At 37.5% G+C, this 21158-nt stretch overlaps 1 protein-coding gene across 6 annotated transcripts in view; it reads right to left on the bottom strand.

Annotated features, from left to right (window-relative positions):
* Positions 1 to 21158, bottom strand: part of COL19A1 (collagen type XIX alpha 1 chain) — a 202462-nt gene that overhangs the window by 150462 nt on the left and 30842 nt on the right. For 5 of the 6 annotated variants that reach the window (XM_084284378.1, XM_084284379.1, XM_084284377.1 and 2 more), the window contains exons 5-10: positions 19729 to 19852; positions 19068 to 19343; positions 16527 to 16607; positions 14341 to 14466; positions 13803 to 13865; positions 3422 to 3475 (exon numbers count right to left, since the gene is read on the bottom strand). In XM_084284378.1, the coding sequence (XP_084140504.1) occupies positions 3422 to 3475; positions 13803 to 13865; positions 14341 to 14466; positions 16527 to 16607; positions 19068 to 19343; positions 19729 to 19852 (724 nt within the window). Of the gene's footprint in view, positions 1 to 3421; positions 3476 to 13802; positions 13866 to 14340; positions 14467 to 16526; positions 16608 to 19067; positions 19344 to 19728; positions 19853 to 21158 lie in introns of those variants that run through there. The other variant, XM_084284382.1, reaches the window with a different exon arrangement.

Consider the following 21158-nt stretch of genomic DNA (forward strand, 5'->3'; position numbering starts at 1 on the left):
AGGATTTTTCTTCTTTTACTTTGTTCAGTTGTCTTTGAATCCATGTACACTTCTAGCATTCAGAACACCCCAGCAAAAAAAAAAAAAGAGCTCAAAAATAGCAGACACGCAAATTCACACGGCTCTTGGTGCATCAACTGAGAGACAGACCATGTTAATACCTTTCACAATATAAGGAAAATAAAGTGATTCGACCTCCATAAAGACGCTAATAATTCCATCCAGCCTTGTATTACTCTACATAGACATGACAACTCAGGCTAGCATAAACCAGCTGGCTGTATCTCAGTTTCATCTAGCTATGTATGTACAAAATAAACATATATATATATATATTAAACAGCTTTTGGTCTTGCCAGTTTCAGATTTCACAGTAGTTCATTTTTAATTTGCAACAGTGATATGACTTTTATGTAGTCTGAACTAAAAGAGCTATACTGTTCAGGAAAAGTATACTGTTCAGGATAAGTACAGTGTCTCAAGATTAAATATGATCTGACTGCTGAGCCTTATATAAACTAACAGGAGCTTTGGGATTTGGCCTCACAGTGAATCTGCAAGTCACTAAAAAAAAAAAAAAAATATTAACCACGGAATCTGCATGAAAACTGCAATAATAACTTTTACTGGAAAAGCAATGTCACTTGGTAATTTTCAAGAAAGACAACAATTTATTCCCACCAGCTCCCTGAGGGAAGCAAAGTAAGTAAAAACTGTTTAACTAAATCGAATTGAAGGTTGGAAATTAGGAGAAATTTCTTCTCAGAAAGTAGTCAGGCATTGGAACAGGTTGCCCAGGGAGGTAGTGGTGTCACCACCCCTGGGGGTGTTCAAGGAAAGGTTGGACATGGTGCTTATGGTATGGTTTAGTGGGTGACTTTGGTGGGGGGGGGATGGTTGGACCAGGTGACCTTGGAGGTCTATTCCAACCTTAATGATTCTATGGTTCTGTGAGGCTTTCTCTGGTCAAGTGTGTCTCCAAAATTCTGGCAACAACAGATGCTTATGGAAAGTATAACAACAGGGCAACCACAGAGACTTCCCAGTGGGTTTCCCAGACTTCAGCATCTTGGAGTTCAAGAACTTTCAGAGAAGCAGTGTTGTCCATCTTTGACACCCTCCGTAGATTTTTATTTCATCAACTTTCTAATCAGTTTTTTCAAACAATTTAAATCCTGTGGCAGAGTTCCAACTTTGATTTTGTTATAAGCAGAAGGATATAATATCTATCCTTTCTATCCTTTCAGAACTTGCTATCAGATCATTTGGTATTCTAGTTCTCTCACTGGAAGAGTATGAAATAAATAAATACAATCCCTATTAATAGTTTCTGTTCCACACATACTTTTATAGAGCGTACTTTTGTAGAATTGTTGTAGAATGCAACACATTTCCCCTCCACTGTGACGTTTTCAAACTGAAGTCCACATTGCCACATATTAATTGGAAGATGCCCAATGCTCCTGATTACTCTTGACACCTCCTCTGAACCTTTTCCAATGCTATTATATCCACTTTGAGATGTAGGAACCAGAACTGTATACAGCATTCAAGATACATCACAAGGCAGTTTTATTAACAGTAGTGAATTTAAAATGCCTTTTCTTTGTTCTCCATTCTCTTCCCTAATCTTTACTAAATTAATTTTATTTATTTGGCTAGTACTTAACAGTGAGCGTATGTTTTCATTGACCTCTAATCTCAAGATCACTTTCATGAACAGTAATAGCTAATCCAGAGTCTAATATGAAATACGTAAGTTTTGGCTTGTTTTTCCTTCCATCGCTTTACGGTTATTTTCATTGAGTTTTACATGCCACTTTATGATTCACTTCCTCAACACTATAAGGTCCTTTGAACATCTTTGCGGCCTGCTCTTCACTTTTTTACCATACATAACTTAGCATAAGCAGCAAATGCCATTATTTTAACTCATCTCTCTTGTAATGTCATGTATCTAGCTCCTATTTTTAACAAAAACATAGTTTGAGAAAGAAATAGTAAGTAAAAGGGAAAGCCAATTTCATAATTCTATATCCTGGTAATTACAGATTTTAAATCTCACAATTAAAGTGAAATTCTTGCTTGTTTCAGTGCTTCGAAATGTGGATAATTACTAAATAAACAAAACCGTGCCATTACTAAAATGCTGCATATGTGTGAAAGGGGTTTGTCAACCATCAAGTGCAATACTGAAATTTTGAGCTTATCACAGCAACAGTTGCCTTAAAAAGGAATACTTTCTTATAGTGCTGAAAGGACAGAAACTTGAAGTGCATGATGAAAAAGAACCTAAATTGACAGTATTGACGGATGAAGACTTAAAACAGGAGGTTACAGATACCACTGGAAAAAATAAAAATAAAAATCTGTGCAATGGTCTAATGCATGTATCTGGAAAGCTTCATTCACTTATGTATTAAATGGTTTCCAGCTAGTAGGTGGAACAAAAACAAAACAAAACAAAACAAAATCACAAGAGGTGAAATGATTATAATCTCCAGCAGCATACTGTTTCCTCAGTGTTATGAGGGCTGTCCTCTATACTGAAGATATCAGGATTTTGGACTAGTGCGTTTCTTCTAATACCGGTAACTAGCTCTGAACTCAACAAATCTGTACGACTGCCTTAAATTGGACAAAGTGAATGGGTAACATCCTGAAATGAAGTGAAACTTACTTTCTTGAATACACAGGTAGGTTGATAAACATTCTTAGCTATGGTTATTTGCTTAGAAATCAGTGGTGTTTACTGCAAAGCTCTATCAAGCAGCCTGTTGAGAGCATAAGCGCTCATTTCTGGACCTATAGACCACAGTCTGCACACTTCAGGTTATCACAGAACTGAAGAATACAGAAACCAGTCTTCATTAATCCTGCTTCCTTTGCAAGGCTGAGGCGTTAAGAAAAGAGCAGGGAGGGCTTTCCTGAGAAGAGCTGCAGCAAGTGTTGGAGACCAGGCTGGATCAGATGTCCACCATGCCATCTGGGCATGAGGACAACATTCCTATGGCAGTGCAGCTATGTGAAAGTTTAGCTGTTGGTGTCACCACCTGCTATGGGCTGGTGTAGAGTTGTCCTCAAACAGAGCCAGTCAAGCTGATCTGCCTTCTCGTCCACCTCTCTGCATGATGGGCCTGATAGAATATCTCCTTCCTGCTCTACCAGTTGGGTGGGCTTCCCTTGCTTCTGTATAACCTCCCATCCTTCTACCCTCCATCCCAGAAAAAAAAAACACAAAAGTACGTGTGCAGACAATACTATTGGTTGGAGTGTGCTACAGAAAGCTGGAAGTGTACATAACAGAAACTAGCTTTCTAACAACAGACGCGTTCTATCCTCACATTTGTGTGTGTAATTATAGATAAGCTGCTGTCAGAGTGAACATTTCCCTGTTACATACTTCCATACAAGAACATACCTTTTCTCCAGGAAGACCAGCAACACCATCCTGTCCTTTTGCACCCATCTCACCCTGAAAAACAAATTATTTAGTTAGAAGTTCTGAAGATGTCTAAGATTGTTAACTACTACTCAGGTCATATGTGATTCAACAGAAAAGTATTTCCTACCCATGCAGACCTGTTTTTGTCTGCTTAGCAATGTAACAATTATAGAAGAGAATGCCATACATGCAACACTAAAATCTGGGAAAAAAAAAAAAAAAAAAAAGTACTTTTAAAGCACTTACAAGGTCAATTAAGACCCTGATCTGAGAAATACTTGCAAACGTACGTTTCTATAAAAAACAGGTCTGCTCATTTCAAGGGAATTCATTGTGACATTAGAGTTAAGCCAAGCAGGTCCAAATTCACTGCGTTGAGTTCACTGAACACTGAGGAAGTATATGTAATAATGACTTTTTTGGTCTGAAAGTCACATGCATGCAATATTTGTAAAATACACTGTTTAAAGTCAGTCCCCGTTTCCCTCCCCATCACTCCCTCAAACCAAACAAAACCCTAACTGTAAGCAATCTGTAAGAAAATCTTAGTTTTAAGAAACAAATCACTGACTGATCAGGAACGGTGTGGAAGCTCCCAGCAGCTTCAAATCAGAGGTTGAGTCTTAAAATTGATTGAAATAAATATTTAGCACACAAACATTGCTCAATAATGTCAGGTATGTATTACAAAATTTAAAAGTCAAAGCCAGGTGTACACTAAAGGATAAGGAGAGTAGTTAAACCATATTACAGTTTTTTATTCTAAAAAAATGTAAGTTTTGTCTACTTGTACCAAGGGGTGATACTTCTCTAGGGAACAAAAAATTCTATAGCCTTTTTTGCAGTAATTCACTACTTTATGAAGAGAAAGTCACTGATTTGAAAATAATTAACCATCAGGTTGGTTCTTTGAATGAAAGAAGTGCATGAAGAAGCACAAAAGCCACATTTACACAAATAATTGCTTCCTAAAATAGGATATAGACTTAAGTTTGGTGCCCAGATCCAAAACTGCAAACCTAAAAGCCCCTGCTGAGGAAGTGCCCACAACCTCTAAACTCACAAAGTGTCGAATTTTTTAAGAAGCAGGGCCATGGGAACTTTTGATATTCAAAATATGCAGAAACTTCTTAGTATTAGGCAAAGTTCATTGACTTTGTCAATAAACCCTCTCTGTAGTAACAAATGCCAATTTCTCACGATCTTCCCAAACAGGATATACGTACAGTGCTGCAGTGACTTCTTTTTCTTCTGCAACATATCAGACAGGAGATTTTTAATTCAACAGTCTAACAGAAAGACTTTGTGTGGGTCACAGAAGACACGTCCTGTGCTCTCCCCAGCTTATGGGTATTCCCAGCCTGTGCAGCACACTGGTTGTAAGGGGATGTACAGTTGTTCCAAAGTTTACAGGAGGAACATTATGAAATGTACAAGTGATCTGCATCCCAGCAGCCTGGTCTCTTTTCAGAGAGCTAAGAGACCAGGCTCCTATCCAGATGACTGTTCCTGCATTTTACGTGAGACAGTCACCGTGTAAAGTGCCCAACAATTTCTTATGTTACATCCTAAGTCTCCATCAGGTTTAAAGTGAATTTAATTGATGTAGTTACAGTAAAATGACCTCAGCTAGGCATCTTAGAAACCAGCACCAGCAGACAACCACTGCTGTAAAGCTTAAACACACACAAAAAAAAAAAAACCAAAAACAAACAAACAAAAAAACTGAAAGAACTTCACAGACAGAGTACTCTAAGTACATTCATCTTTTAAGTGTAAATGCAGTACTTCTCTTCCAAATGATGTCATTAACCTTTCTGAAGTTAAGAAAGGAACATCAGTATTGGCAAGAAGACCCTAAAGTACACAGTGAGAATATTTGCTATATCCCAGACCAGCCATTTATTAAACATTTAATCCAAGGTAAAGGAAGGATTTAGAATATGTGTTTTCTTCACCGTTCCCTTCAGGCTGCACTCAGCAGCTCCTGACTCAGCACAGCATCCTCTGAAGTGCTTAACTCTCCTTATGCTCTACCCAGGGAGTCCATGGATCAAATCCAGGGCTCTGCACTGCAGTCTAAGGAAGGTGCTGAGAATTCAATATTTTTGCCTTTATCCTCAAGGGAAGCAAATAAATAAATAAATTCAAGTGCTACAGGTCAGATTTCCTTGTTACTTTCTTCCGAAGGCAGAATGATGTGTCCTTTGAAACAAGCTGTCATATCCTAATGCTATTGATGTTGCTTCTCACCTATCCATAAAACTCACCTATCTTCCCTGTCCTCCATTGTGAGCTCCTGAAGTCTATTCACAGAAGCCATCATAACGCCTTCATTTATAACATGAGCCAAGCAAATCAACCAAAACAAGATGTACTCCAGTGCAGAGCACCAATCCATCTGATCTTACACCACTGATCAGAAGCAGCAATGTTCCGGAGAAGCCTATCAGCCATTTTTTATGTCCTATTTTTTAAAATATTGGAAGGATCTTTAATATAGGTATGCTAAGTTACTCCTGCCTCAAAAGTAGCACAAGATCTTGTGTGTGCAAATAGCATGACCCCACTACTACGAGAGAGCAAGAAGCTGAACTGGCCCCTAGTTAGCTTGGCTTATCATCCACGGAATGACAGCTTTATCTGTGCACACTCTGTTCCCTTATGCCACTTGCAAGTATTTTAATAGACCAGAACTGCTTTGTTACATCCAGTAGTGTATTTTTATATACCGTATAGGCTAAAATTACATGGCCTGGTACACGTCCGGAAGCCTTTAACTATATGACTTACTAACTAGTTAACCACTGTGTTTACATTTCTGTTTCATTAAGTGCAGATGGACCCCCTGCCTTGTAGACAATCATTTGCCATTGCAAATTAGACCATTAAGTTATGCCTCTATCTTGTAACTGTGATTTCTATAACCACAGTCTGAAAGGCTCTAGTTTCTCAAACTTTTGTTCAATAAGCTTAAAGATCACATATTACATGTTGTATGACCTACAAAACAGTTCACACAGGCAGAAGGACAGAATAAAGAAAAAAATAAATAAGGCAAATGCATTTTTAAGTCTTTTTGGCCTATCTTTTGCATAGTGGTATTATCCTTTGCATCTGCAGATCTCAAAGTGCTTTACAGAAGTGAATATGCATCATTTTCACTTTCTCACATAGCAGATACCAAAGGTATAAAATGAGAATTTAAAACAGGGTTCCACACCACCAGGCCTACATCTATCCCTACATAAATCTCTTTTTATACCTCAACAAGAGCATACCAACTCCCAAAACACACTGCAACTGAGCCTTCTAAGTTTGTGTAAATAAATTATTAAGAAGGCAAATAAAAAAAAATGCATTTGCTTACAACTACTAAAACCAACAGAAATATATGCTGGCAACAGTGAAAGCTGACAGTACAATGAAGGCATTATCGGTTATGAGGTACACTCAGTATAACATTCAGCATTGGTACATTGAGCTTTAAGTCTACTGTTAAGGTTTTCTCTTAAGGGTAGCAGTGAAAATACTTTTCAACATAACAAAAGATATTTATTAAATAAAGTATTTAAGCCATAACACATTTTCCAGAATGTAACATCTTGCAAACAACAGGATGGCTACTATATTCTTGACAGTGTTTATTTTGGTGAGCTCATAAGCAGACAGTGCGGAAATCCAGCAGGCTCGGGATAACAAACACCAAAATGTTTCTGTCAACTTTCCATAAAGCCAAGCCAAGCCCAATTCTTAAAAAGAGACTGCAGACATCAAACATGCTTCTTTCCAGTGATGCCAATCAGCCATCTATTTGAAGTGGAACCTATTTTGCACATCTGAGACCACCTGCACTATTACACTTGTGATTATTTTGTTACATCGATGATTCAGAGTTTCAAAAGCACATGACCTTTATATTTTTGTGCCATTCAGCCATTATTTCATGCTTTTGTTAGGAACTGTAAGTTCTATGCTAGTAGCAAACACAAAATACAGTATCTATATCAGACATATTACTGATGCGTTATGTATAGCAATAATCGCCTAAAACTAAATGGGGTAATAAAGAGAATGAGAAAGATAGTTATTTAAATTAACAAATCACAAACATTCTCATGTAAAATTGAAAAACTTAGTTTTAAAACAATATTTTATTTAAACACATACTTTTGCCATTTAAGAGACAAAATAATATGTTTACATTGTGATATGGTGTGGAATTAATGTAACACATTAATATTTAATCTAGAAAAGAATTTCTACAAATAATTTTGAGAGGAGTAAAATGTTCTCAGCAAGTTTCTGTACTAACCAGATCATGATTTTAATGTAAGATAAAAGCAAGTGCATTTAATAAATGGAAAGAGTGACATGAATATGACATAGAGCACACACTGCTAGAGTACTATGTTACAATACTGCTCATCTACAATGAGGACATATTCATTCAGATAAAATAAAGAACCTAAGTCAGTTCAGTTCTCAGAATCTCAAAATGTTCCTTAAACAATTTTTATTTATTTATTTTTTTTTTAAGACTTGGTTAGCTAAACTGGCTTTCTCAGTTTTCATTTCTGCATGGGTATGTGTGCCACTAGCATCAGAAATGTCCAGGTAAGAAAATATGTATTATTATCAATAAAGAAATGTCAGCACTCTGATGAGAGTTGTTCCCAGTAGACAGTGTATTGCAGAGAGTGACTTCCAAAAGTGATAAAGTCAAAGGCAAAGCAAGGAACATAAAGAATGCATCAGTTATACCCCACATGCCATCTGTATAATTAACATCAGAGGTAGTCTGTCTCAGAAATTACATAAGCTAAGAAGTATTAAAACTTAGATGCACAAACAGATATATATTCTCATGATTATAAAGTGGTCACAAGTATTTAGACCTGGAAAAGGACAACTCATTAGGAACTCCAGTTGATGAATACAATCAGTTCAGATTCAGAGAAGTTGCCAAGGGTGAGAGAGAAAACTCATCCCAAAAAGTATGTGGCCCTGCTTCAGCAGAGGCGTTGGACCAGATGACCTCCAAAGATCCCTTCTGACCTCAGCCACTCTGTGAATGAGCCGGGCATCTCTATGTGGCATTACTCCAGTGTTTTCCTGCCACTGGGGTAAAAGCAGCAAGCATATAACCCCGGCCATATCACTCTTGTTATTCCTAGTAGGAGTTTCCTGGCTACGTGCTGACCTGGCAGTGAGGGGCTCGGCGTGGTCTCTGTTTGAGTGGTTAACCCTTGTATTGAGGGGCCCAGTGGCTGCTGCTGCCATGCTTCAGCTTCAGCTCTGGGCATGACCCCACTGGGGAGGGGTGACAGCCCCCAACCCTCTGAGCATCTCCGAGTGCTGAGGATTCATTGCTACCCTCTCTGTTCTTCTTGGGGAAGACTGGCTGACATTCTGAGAACTTACATGAATACTGGAATGGTGAATACAGTAAGATGTGAATATATAAGAGTTTGTTGTTGTTGTTTTTAAGAACTGCATTACTAATGATGCTTTTCCACATCAATTAGATAATTTACAGCATTATCCAGTTAAAATATTAAGTAGGACTAGCAATAAGTTCTTTTTCTGTTTATGTGTGGAGTGTTTTCCTCTGTCCCATTATACGATTTGAGTCTACCAAGTACTCTGACAACTCCTGACTTACGAAAACCCCTTTGTTACCACTGACAGCCAGCCATATTTTGCCCAAGAAATTTTTCTTTTTCATGCATTCCAGTCTCTAGGTCCCTATCTGAGTCTATCAATAAGCCTTGCCATGAAAATCAGACCAGAAAGGAACTATTCTCAAGGCAGTGTAATACAATAGATACGCCTTAGATGGAATCAGATAAACCTGGGTTATAAGAGGAATGACAGAGAAGGAAAAAAGGAAGACTAATAAGGAAAACAGGCAGAAAAAGCAGTCAGACACCTCATTTGTTCTCCATAAGTTCTTTTTTCAAATCACTCTATCACAAATATTTTCTCAGTGCAACAATACTGCATCAATCTATTTCTACCAAGCCTAAAATAGCATTTTAAACATCTTTTTCTTTAATTAAAATATAAATTAATGAACCACACTTGAATAGCAATAAACTTCTTCATGGTGTGCATCAATAGGCACTTTAACGTTTGAAAGCGCTGTGCCTCTGTTTTTTTGCTCCCTACTGTGCTTGCAGCATTAACCAACGACCTATTAACATAGCTCGTAATGGGTTATTATAATAAATTTAAATTTTTAATTCTCTTTGGATTTCTATTTAAAATATTTTGTAGCTACAAAGCTTACTTAACATACAATTAATTTTGTAGCCTCCTCAGTAGAGGAAATTTGTTTGTATATTCAGTATATATATAATTATTTCAATTACTGCCATCCATATTCTGCCTTTCTGAAGATTTTCTACATGTTGAGGGCAAAATTGGACCTTGACATCATGATCAAAAGACTTTTACCAGCAATAAATATGTTTTTAAGAGTCTGAGTAGCAATATATCATGTTAAGTAGTATAATTTGCTTCCAAAACAGAAAACATGGTTCATTTCTCACTCAGCTAAGCAGCAGCAGAAGCCTAACTCTACAGAACATACATCAAAATGTATTAAATCACAGGAGAGCTCCATCTGACTTTTGAGCACTTAAAACTTGTGAAATGCACTGTGGTGAGAATTAACCTACCATGAGAGTAACACAGAATATTATTCAAGGATAACCTAAATTGTACAACTGACTGCTGCTGTCTCTCAGTTTTCATCTGATGGGAAGAAGCTATCGGGTAGTCTGAAATGTGTGTTTCAAGTGCTTAGACAAATAAACAGAAAACAAATTTGGTTCTGGTGACTTTCTAAGTCTAAATTATTCAAACAAGAGGTTGTCCCCTGCTGCGGATAGCTGGGGAATCTGGATCTCCAGGCAAATAATACCCTTCAGTGCAACATTGCTGATTGCAAGCCCGCACAAGAAACAAAAAGAAGGACTCGTGCCCTTGAGGCAAGTTTGCTGGTTTGTTTTTGTTTGTTTGTTTGTTTGTTTTTCCACATAGTAAGTGGTGTGGTATCAAACTGAACAGTCTGGTCTTCCAGCAAGAAAGACTGACTTAAAACAGAACAGCTCCTCTACCCCTGAAGCACCTTCTCAAAGCTAAGGGAGGTACTTCTGTTCCTGAGTGAAGAACTGTCCTCTTAATGAATGTCTTAATGAAGCCATAATGGAAGGTGAGACGTACAAGTAGAAAGGTCTTTCAGACAAACAGAATAATTTTTGATCAGTGCTGTTCCTCTGTGTAGGTATTGAAACTTGCTAGAAATACATCAATATTTGCATAAATGCCTATTCTAGTGAAAACATGGCACATTAATCATTTGGGCCCACAACACACTTTGGTCTTTGGCGCTGATCCCTTCATAAGTACTACAATGAGTTCTGCTAAGCATGCAGGAATGGCATGAGAAAAGGCTAATAATTAAATTCAAAATGCCTAAAAAGGGCTTATCAGCTGTCATGCTTTGAACTGGTGATACTGTAGGTATTCCTGAACAGGCAAAACAGAGTCTGATCTGAAGAAGCAACTAGGGTAGACTGAATAAAAGGGCAATTTTGAGGAGCTCAAATATAACCTAACACCAATTGGAACATGCAAAGACTTTCTTACCAATCCCATCACAACAAAAAGGCATGTAAATTCAGCCATACATTTAATTAGTGTGCATGGGAAACAGGAATGTAACAATGTAAATAAAAGAATAAACAATGTTGGGCTGAACAAAAGATGACATCAATGGATACAGAAATTTTATAGGAAAAAAGTTAGAAATTACCAGTAACTTGTTTTCACTTGGATGCTGCCATGACAAGGACATTTAAATGTCCTGAATACTGGACATTAATACCTGGATGCTATTAATATGATTTAGAAGCAAAATAAACAGTAGGAGGAAAAGCTGAGCAAAGTGGGAACAAAGTGGGAAACAAAGGCTGAAGAACCACCAGAAAACTTACAGAAACCTTTTGTTTTGTGACTGAAAACCTGGCCAACAAAGTCCTCAGTAAGCTATCTATTTCATGTGAAACATATTACAAAACATCTAACCACAGTCTGTTACTCTCCTGTCTGTCACGTGGCAATAAATCATATATTTGGAACATCTGGAATGGTCTGGGGTATTGTTTGTCCATCTCTAATTATTGATGCAATAAGGTCATCATTGATAGCAAGTGGTACAGAAAACCTGCACAAATGCAGAAGCAAATGAGAAAGTGGTGCAAAGCCTCAGAGAATGTGGTATTCAGGTACTATTCATTTGCTCTCAGAAGCCAACAGTGAGACCATCCCTTTAATCACATGAGTAATGTGACTTGAGACACTGGAAATATCCCTTACTGTTGAATTAGTGTTTTGACAAAATACAGCGTGAAAGGTTTCACTGCAGAAGTCACAGAAAAGGGAGAAACTGAACCATGCATTTCCAAATTTCAAGTCATTAAGAGAGCTGACACCACACAACAAGAAGCAAGACATATCATCAAGGGAGAGAGCAGATGTCTTGGTTCATCTGCAAGTGTTTGCACTGTGATTTCTCCAGTGGACCTGCAGAATACTGTTACCTCTGTGGGAGTTACTGACTGATGGAACAGCCCTAGAATAGTAATTTATTTTTTTTATGTCTCCTTCACACTGCCAAACCTGCACCCTAGCAACACCCTTCTTAGTCTTAAAGCTAGGAAGTAGCAAGTACCGGTGAATTATAAGGAAAGTTCAAATTACACAGCTTTCTAGCTGTTTGCTGTAATACCTCTGACTTTAATCAACTGACTTTTTCAGTAACAAATGTCAATTTACTATCAGTAGGATCAGTTGCTGGATGCACATAATCTTGCTCAGGCTCTGAAGATTCAGTCAAGCATCAGAGTGGCTGGTGATAACCTGATCAAATTTGGATTTACAAGTAGTAGTCCACTGCAAAAAATATCTATTTTATGTAAAGCTAAAAAGTTTTATTTTTCATTAATTTCAAGCTTAATGGTTCTTAGTTTTATATCAGAGAAGATGCCCACTAAAATGAAAATTTTGTACTTTGTAATTTACAGCCATGATACACATAGTCTTGTGCAATTTGTTATCAGTGATGCATTGAAGTTGAAAGGATTCATTGACTGTTGGTTGGTTTTCAAATCAATGAAATAGGAGTTTGGTAACAGAGAGTAGCTCTAACAAAGATAATTGTGCTTTATACTCAGGTCTAAGATCAGTAAAAGTTGGTGATTGAGATTGGAGGTTATCAGGAATCCTACTTCTATGTTTCAGGCTACTGAAACTAACATATTTGAACTTTCTCCTCCACTAGGACGTAGTATCAAAATTGACACATATGCTGGAGGAGAGGAGTTGGGAAGGGCAGACACTATCTAGGAATTTATACTCAATTTCAACTGACTGTGGATAAGCCCTTTCAGAACTGAACCAATTTCAGACAGGGTCTGCTGTCCTAGGAACAGCGCTAGATGTCTTCACAAGCTGTTTCAGATCACATACTAATCGACGTGCTGTAAGGGAGGATGGTGGGTTAGGACATCTCCATACAAACTGCTGGACTAGGACTTTCCAGGTGTCTTCATCTCACCCAGAACTCAAAATTCCTAACCACTGTATTTCTTGCAGTCCTACAGTAGGTTATTCAAATTGGCACCTCTATGAATACAATAAAAACACTTCCCAGACATGTCCTGATGACCTTCATTACTAGGAAAGCCCTAAGCTAAATAGGAACAGGAATGTCACAGTAAGCACCACAGAACAACAGTATGGAATACGCCCATGGAAAGGCACACCAACTGGGCAGAGGTTTGCCAATGCCAGGTCCCTTTCTCTTTACAATTCAGAAAGTTTCAGGAAAGAGTGATGTCAAAGACCACAAGTACTGAGGTTGTATCAGTGAATTCTTACTCTGCTACTGACCACTGAAAAGATTAATCCACCACATGGGATTCTGGCCATCAACAGCAAACACATACATTGTAGTGGCAAATCCTTGTTATAGATGACATACATGACTTCTCTGTGTTTGGATAATGAGAAGAGACAATATACTGTCAGTGTTGGATACGTGCTTGCTTCACAGGCAAGTAAACTGTGTTCCATGGAATTCGTGAGTAGGAGTGGACCCCAGAGTGAGTCAGCTCTAGGCTGTGTGGCAGAAAGGCCACGCTTAGAACCAGGGACTGACTGATAAAGGATTTAACCTGTGTATAAAAAGATCCCTTTATGGAATAACAACATCTGTAAAGTTTCCATCTGCTAAAGAAGAAAAAGCCACAGATGAAGATTTCAAAGAGAGAATGCAATTACTATTTACCTTTTCACCTTTACTTCCTTTCTGGCCTGGCAAACCAGCTACGCCCGGTAATCCTGCTTCTCCCTGATTTTAAAAGAAAGAAAAAAGAAATTAACAAGGAAACAGCTCCAGAATATATATTTGGTTTGAATTCCTTGTCTTAATCACAAAAGCCTAACAAAACAAATGAGTCAGAATAAATGTAGTGCCATGTCCAGAAGGGTTGAAAAAACACAGTATGTAGAAAATAATTCATTCTGAATTAAAAACATTTACTCTAAATATAATGTCTTAGTAGTAATTCTCATTTTTACTATTGATGCAGTTGTGGTTTTTTTTTTGTGTGTGTGCTGAAACCACAAAAACTTCTAGTCCTCCGTAACTCTAATTTTAAAATGAAATTTTAAAATGTACTGTTTCTTCACTGCAAAATACAATGTACAACGTTCTAAGATAATAATACATTTTTGATGACTACAAAAGAAAACTAAGATTTTTGTTAATACCTATCAGGATTAAACAGGATGATGCATTAAAAAGTGATAGGAAAACCTCATACTTTATTTGGAAAGCAGTGGCATCTGTCTCTAGATTCTTGCCGTGTTCCTGGAAATGTGTATATTTTGCTGACATGACCAGTCACTGGTGATGAAGTAGTAGCAAGTAATCTGTCTTCATGTGGGCACTAAAATAAAAACAAAATTTTCTGATTTTTGGTCCATTTTGGTGAATAGATAAATAGCATCCAAACACTACTTTCGACTTACTTTCTGTTTTAACACTACTGTACATAACACATTGCAGAGATGCCACAACTGCCAAACAGAAGAAAAGCTGTAGTAAATGAAAACCTAGACATTGTGGTCCTGTACTGAAATCACTGCTGGTTAAAACAGATCTGATTGTCCCAATTCTTTCTTCCAAAAGAGTCCAGACATATGAAGAAAGCCTCTCAAAATTATAAGTGAAAGCAGAAAATGCTCATTGGAAAAAAAGGAGTATTTCTCAGTCCTGTCCTTCACCCTTCCCCAAAATGCCAGAATGTGAGGGATTTTTATTTTTTTATTTTTTTATTTTTTTTTTGTAAATGTGAACAGTGAAATACTTTGGACATACACAGTTTGGAAATAAACAAAGGCCTTGACGCCAATATTCAGCTGCCAGCAACTTTATAAGAGCTGAGCCAGTTTGAAGATACACTACCAGACAAGTCAACAGAACCTGACAAATTTCAGGAGCTCTCATCAAGATGTGATAAGGTCTCCTGTGAGCCTTCTTGTCAAAGAAATTCCAACAGGATTTACATTTTAGTGTAGAAATTCATAACCAAGGATAAATTCCTTCCCTTATATTATTGAAATTTTAGCTCTTAAAATGGGTAAGGAAGTCATGAAAAAGAATCAGAAAATGTAATGCTGATTTCAATATGAAAGTCATTAACGAGTAATCCATTATTTTTATATCTTCAATGTAAGACATACAAATGAAACTGACAGTGCTTTTATCTAAACAGTTGAATGAGTGCTTAGGATACTATCAATATAGCATATCCTTGATCTTTTTGTGTTCATATATAATTAGGGCTTGTATTCTTTTCTGTTACTGTGCCATAACTGTTAAATGATTTTTATTTCTGTGCACAAAGTGAAACTTACAGAAAAAAATCATTCATTTCACCTAGCTTTAAGCTCATAAATTCAAGAGGAAGCCTGCACTGTCATAAGGAATATATTTGAAGTATATTTTAACAAGTTATTATTTAAAATTGAAATTTCCCTTAACAAGTTAGATCTAGCCCCTTTAATGCCTCTGATCACCTATCAGTTGTCAGTTCTGACAAACTATTATCTTCCTCTGTTCTTAGGCAGCTTTATCCCTCCATTCAAGCACTCCTTTCTCCCATCTCTTTGTACACAGGATCAATTAGACCTTCTGCAAGTAGGACTCACTGCAGGCTGAGAGGTGATGGTGCTCATGGTCTTAAGAGAAGCCTTCTCTTAGATATTCGTAACTAACGAAGCAATATTTTAATGTCTGGGATTTCTTTTTTTTTTTTCCCCTCTAAATGGAGTTAATTTAGCAAAAATATTTACTCACATATATAACTTCTAGCATTTCTATAATTCTAGTCTTACAGTTTATAGTGATTCAGTCTATCCAAACAAAAGGGAATAGTGAATATTGAACTAAAGCAATGTTTTCCCTTATGTTAAACAACATACACATCTCAGCACATACACTATAAAGAATAAAGTATTTGCCAATTATGGAACACCTATTCTTCCATGTTATTAAATTGAAATAATGGAAACACTCTCAATACCCTCCTGTTTTTCTTTCCTTCCACTGTCACGCAGAGACTTTCATGGGCTTTGTTTATTAATTATAGTGCTAGAGTAGATACAATTGTTATTAAAATGGCCTCTCTGTTATTTGACGCCATTCTCACGTAATGACAGTGATTTGTTTCCTAGTCTCTAAAACTTCCTCAGTTACTAATTAGATACTAATCAATTTTAAGAAATGCATTTAAAAAGCACTAGCAGCACCTAGTGCCTTTTACTGAGGATCCACTAAGCCATTTGTTTTGGTAACAAGAAATAATGCATGATGACTCCAGATGCAGGATTAATTTTTAGGAGGTAATTAATCTAACACTTCAATTGCAATTTCTTTATAATCTTTAGTAAGAGACAATGAAATAATTTATTTTATATTACCACTTGTATTTTAACAATAACTTACCAGCTCAGCAGATATTTCACAACATGTATCTTCTGTTACAACGTTTGGATTACAATAAACTGTTATGCGGTGAAGTTCAATCTATTAAGAAATACAAGAGAAGAGATTAACGTGAAACGTAAAAAATATCTTATGGCATGTATTTTCTAATCATGGTGTAACAAACTTTCTCTGAAATAGCATATATTTCTGAAATACTGGAAATACCGAAAAATCCCACCATTGTTTATTTTCTCACTTAAGGAACAAGTTACACAGTCTCTTACTTTGAATTAAAACACATTTTAGATTTCATTTACCTTCACGTAAATTGCAGCCCTCTGTGCTGCACTTAGTGTGACTACATGGGCATTTCAATCCTCTAGATGTTCTCTGCAAAATGTAATTTTCTCCTGCAGTGAACTAGTGTAAAGTTTTGACAAGCTCTATGTCCTGTGTATCTTCCATCACTTTGCACCTTGCCACTAAATTGAAGAGCAAAAATTCTGTATGTAAGACTTCTGTTTTAGAGACTCAGAGCAGATGAACAGCATCTAATTTTAGCTGGTTGGGCCCCTCAGTACAAGAAGGACATCGAGGTGCTTGAGAGAGTCCAGGGAAGGGCAACAAAGCTGGTGAGGGGTCGGGAGAACAAGTCTTACGAGGAGCAGCTGAGGAAGCTGGGGTTGTTCAGTCTGGAGAAAAGGAGGCTCAGGAGCAACCTTGTCACACTCTACAGGTACCTTAAAGGAGGCTGTAGCAAGGTGGGGGTTGGTCTATTCCCTCATATGCCTGGTGACAGGATGAGGGGGAATGGGCTAAAGTTGTGCCAGGGGAGGTTTAGTTTGGATATTAGGAAGAACTTCTTTACTGAAAGGGTTGTTAAAAGCTGCCCAGGGAAGTGGTTGAGTCACCATCCCTGGAGGTCTTTAAAAGACATTTAGATGTAGAGCTTAGTGATATGGTTTAGTAGAGGACTTGTTAGTGTTAGGCCAGAGGTTGGACTAGGTGATCTTGAAAGTCTCTTCCAACCTAGATGATTCTGTGATTCTGTCCAGCCCTTACTAAAGTCCAAACATGTCATGGACTGCACTGACTTACAGTTACTCACAGGAAGGTGTAGGGAGGGCCTAATTTCACAGAATAGTTTTGCTACAGGATGTCTCATTCTGCATCTGCTTTGTGTTCTCTTATTTCTTCACTTGCACTTGGTATTGAGAAGTGTGTCACTACAGGATCTGCTCTGCTGCCTTCGTCGGCTTTATGCCCACGTTTTTCTACATATATGGAAAACCCAACTGCCAACTTCTACTTGGGATTATCCAGCTGTAATCAATGCAAACTTAGAGGTATTTGCTATTTTTCCTCTGTGCTACTTGGAAATAAGGAGATGGTACATAAATTTGAAATAAATTTGAACTCTGTCTTACAAAATAAAATGAAGTATGAACTTAGCCTTTCAAAATAAGAGCTCTGATGATTCCTGGCCAAAGGTTTCAGCACCTCACAGCATGTATTCCTCTTATAATGCTAACTTGCAGTTACAATAATGTTATTTTCATCTGGAACTGTACAATGTACATAATAGAGCTAAAACTTTCAGATGGCCACTATAAACTTCAAGACAGATGCTTTAAACCTGGTAATGAGATGTCAGTATACTTAAAACAAACTGACATTTCCTGGAACTTTCCAATCGCTTGCTCTGAGCTCTCTATACAAGGAAAGAGAGGAGGATATTTCTGGAACAGAACAAAGCCCATAATATAAAGGGTTGCCTTGGGTAATTCCACATTACCCCGTTTATCTATAGATGAAGCAACAGCTTGCTTTTTTCAGGAACACTCCACAGCAGCTTATTTTTCTTGTATTTGCATTTCATTCAGCAGATCTTGCCCACTGTGTTTTGTAGGAAAGGGTGGAGGAACTGGACTACTTTACAATTGCCAGCTGCACGTGCAAGTCAGTTGCTTGCATCAAAGGCTGCAGGAAATGCACATTCAGCCACTTCCTCATCCCTCTCATTTGAAGGAGGGATAAACTATGAACAAGGTGTTCGTATTTCTGCATAACTGAATTACCTTGGATTGATACAACTTTGAAACCATAGGCAATCTAATTTTTTGGGTCTCTTCTGCTCATCATAGGGGGACAAACTGTAACAGATGACTGATACAAACTAGCATTTGTCATCCCAATAGCTAAATCTCATAAAAATTGAAAGAAAAAAATATTACTACTGGAGTGATCTCTTAAGTGTAGTAATGTGTCTATGGTAACTACATGGCTGTTACTCCAAAGTAAACACAGAAAAATAGACTCTTGAAACCAGGACTGAGTTTTTGTAGTTACTTTGGTAACAGAAGGTTTGCCTTAGTGGACTCTACAGCACTTAACATTGTTTAGAAAAGACCTAAAGATTGTAAATTAAGAATTCACACTCAAAATTAATAACCTGTTTTGAACCATTTTTTCCCTACCCAATTCTTTATGATGCTTGTCAGTAGAAGTGTGGAGAAAACACGATTTCAAGTTTTCCAGTTTTGCTTTCATACTACTCACATCTACAGGCTTATCATCTGTAGCACGAGAAGCAATCAGAGTCCTTCCCTGCAAGTCAATGGTGAATTTTTCATCAGTCTGTTTTCTCTCAATTAAATTACAATCCAAATAGAGGGAAATGATCCCCGACTGCACGCTAATACCAAGTTTATGCCACTGCCGATCGAACAATGGATAAATTTCTCGACTCTTAAAAGTGTAGTGCAGTATATTTCCCTGAGTGGATTTGGTCATATACTCCACGACCTTTTTTGAACCATCCAGAAGGACAGAGATCTGAAAGCAAAGTGAAATAGAAGAAGCAGTCATTTAAAAGTTAGAGTAGAATAGTTAAACTCATACATAAGCTATATGTAATAAACTTTCATTACACAGATTGGACTAGAATTATGAAGCATGTTTTTTTATGTAACTTTGTAAAAATATATCAGCTATAAATCAAGCATGCCTTCTATCCTTGTTCACAGTCCTAACTGAATAAATTTTCTTAAATTTTTGTCATTCCTATAATAAATCATGAACTATATCAGATCAGTCTGTCTACTATGTATAAAGTGTAGCTAAATTCAGTGGTAAAACATCCAAAAAGTGATAGTTGTCATATTACGTGGGGAGAAAAAAATAAAATAATAATTAAAAAAAAATCAGAGACAACTCTAACCTCAGGAGTGTCATGCTGATTTAAAATTTGCCATATATACCAACGCTCTTTCTTTGTATTTCGCCGTACACGGAACGTAGCAACTAGAGAGTATTCTTCAGGAAGCCCATTTGGAAATACTTGCCTACAACAGAAAGAAGGAAAAGAGAAATAAAGAAAAGAGTTCTCTTTGTTCTTATGCACATATAAACATTGCTTGAAAGGAACAAACAGAAATAATACCTGGTGAAAACAAGGAGCCAAATGCTCACTCACACTCATACAAATTCACTGGCTTCAGTGTTCAAAAGTGCCTCATTTCGCTTCCCCAAGCTCAAAAGTACAATTCATTCTATTATAAGAATGCCTAAAGATTTATTTTGTTTTTATTTTTTAAATCCTAGGTTACTATAAATAGGAGTCTTTAAAGAAGTGCTGCAAAATGAGTGCAGTATATAAACATACTTTAAAATACTGCTTTCCCCAATTTATTGCTCAGTACACTGGAATAACTTTCCCAGAGGATTTGTGGAATAATTTGTGGAGGATTTGTGGAATAAACTCCATCCTTGGAGACTTTCAAATTCAGCTGCAGATGGCTTATAATAACTGCAATAACCTAATCTAACTTGTTGGCCCTGCTTTGAGCTGGGGGTTTGATTCAGTGACCTCTATGGGCAGTGACTTGGATGTCTTGAGTATTAGAACAACTGAACTTCATCAGGCTTGAGCAAAAATAAGAAATGCATTTCTGAATGAATGTCTTGCTGTGTTTGATTTTGTTACTCCTTCATTACATAAAGTATGCTCATGCCTCTAAAAACATGCCCAACTGGCTACCTATATCACAGAACACAGTAGAACATCACTTCTATGAAATGTTAAAAAAGTTTGTACTTCAGAAAAAAGTTATGGAAATCAGTCTGTAACTCAACTCTATGGACTCTGGTAATTATTAAATATATGATTGAACCACATGAGGTTCAAGAAGTCCAAGTGCCCCTGGTCCGGGACAATCCCAGGCAGTTTAGACTGGGAGAAGAACTCATTGAGAACAGCCCTGCAGAGAAGGACTTGGGGGTTCTGGTGGGTGAAAAACTTGATATGAGTCAGCAGTGCGCACTTGCAGCCCAGAAGGCCAGCTGCATCCTGGGCTGCATCACCAGAGGAGTGTCCAGAAGGATGAGAGAAGTGATTGTGCCCCTGTGCTCTGCCCTTGTGAGGCCCCACCTGGAGTGCTGCATTCAAGTCTGGGGCCCCCAGCACAAGAAGGATGTGGTGCTGTTAGAGTGGGTCCAGAGGAGGGCCACAAATATAATCAGAGGGCTGGAGCACCTCTCCTGTGAAGAAAGGCTGAGAGAGCTTGGGATGAACAGCCTGGAGAAGAGAAGGCTCCAGGGAGACCTACCTCACTGCAGCCTTTCAATACTTAAGGGGGTTTTACAAAACAG

The sequence above is a fragment of the Netta rufina genome, assembly GCF_964035555.1.
Source record: "Netta rufina genome assembly, chromosome: 3".
Taxonomy (NCBI): Eukaryota; Metazoa; Chordata; class Aves; order Anseriformes; family Anatidae; genus Netta; species Netta rufina.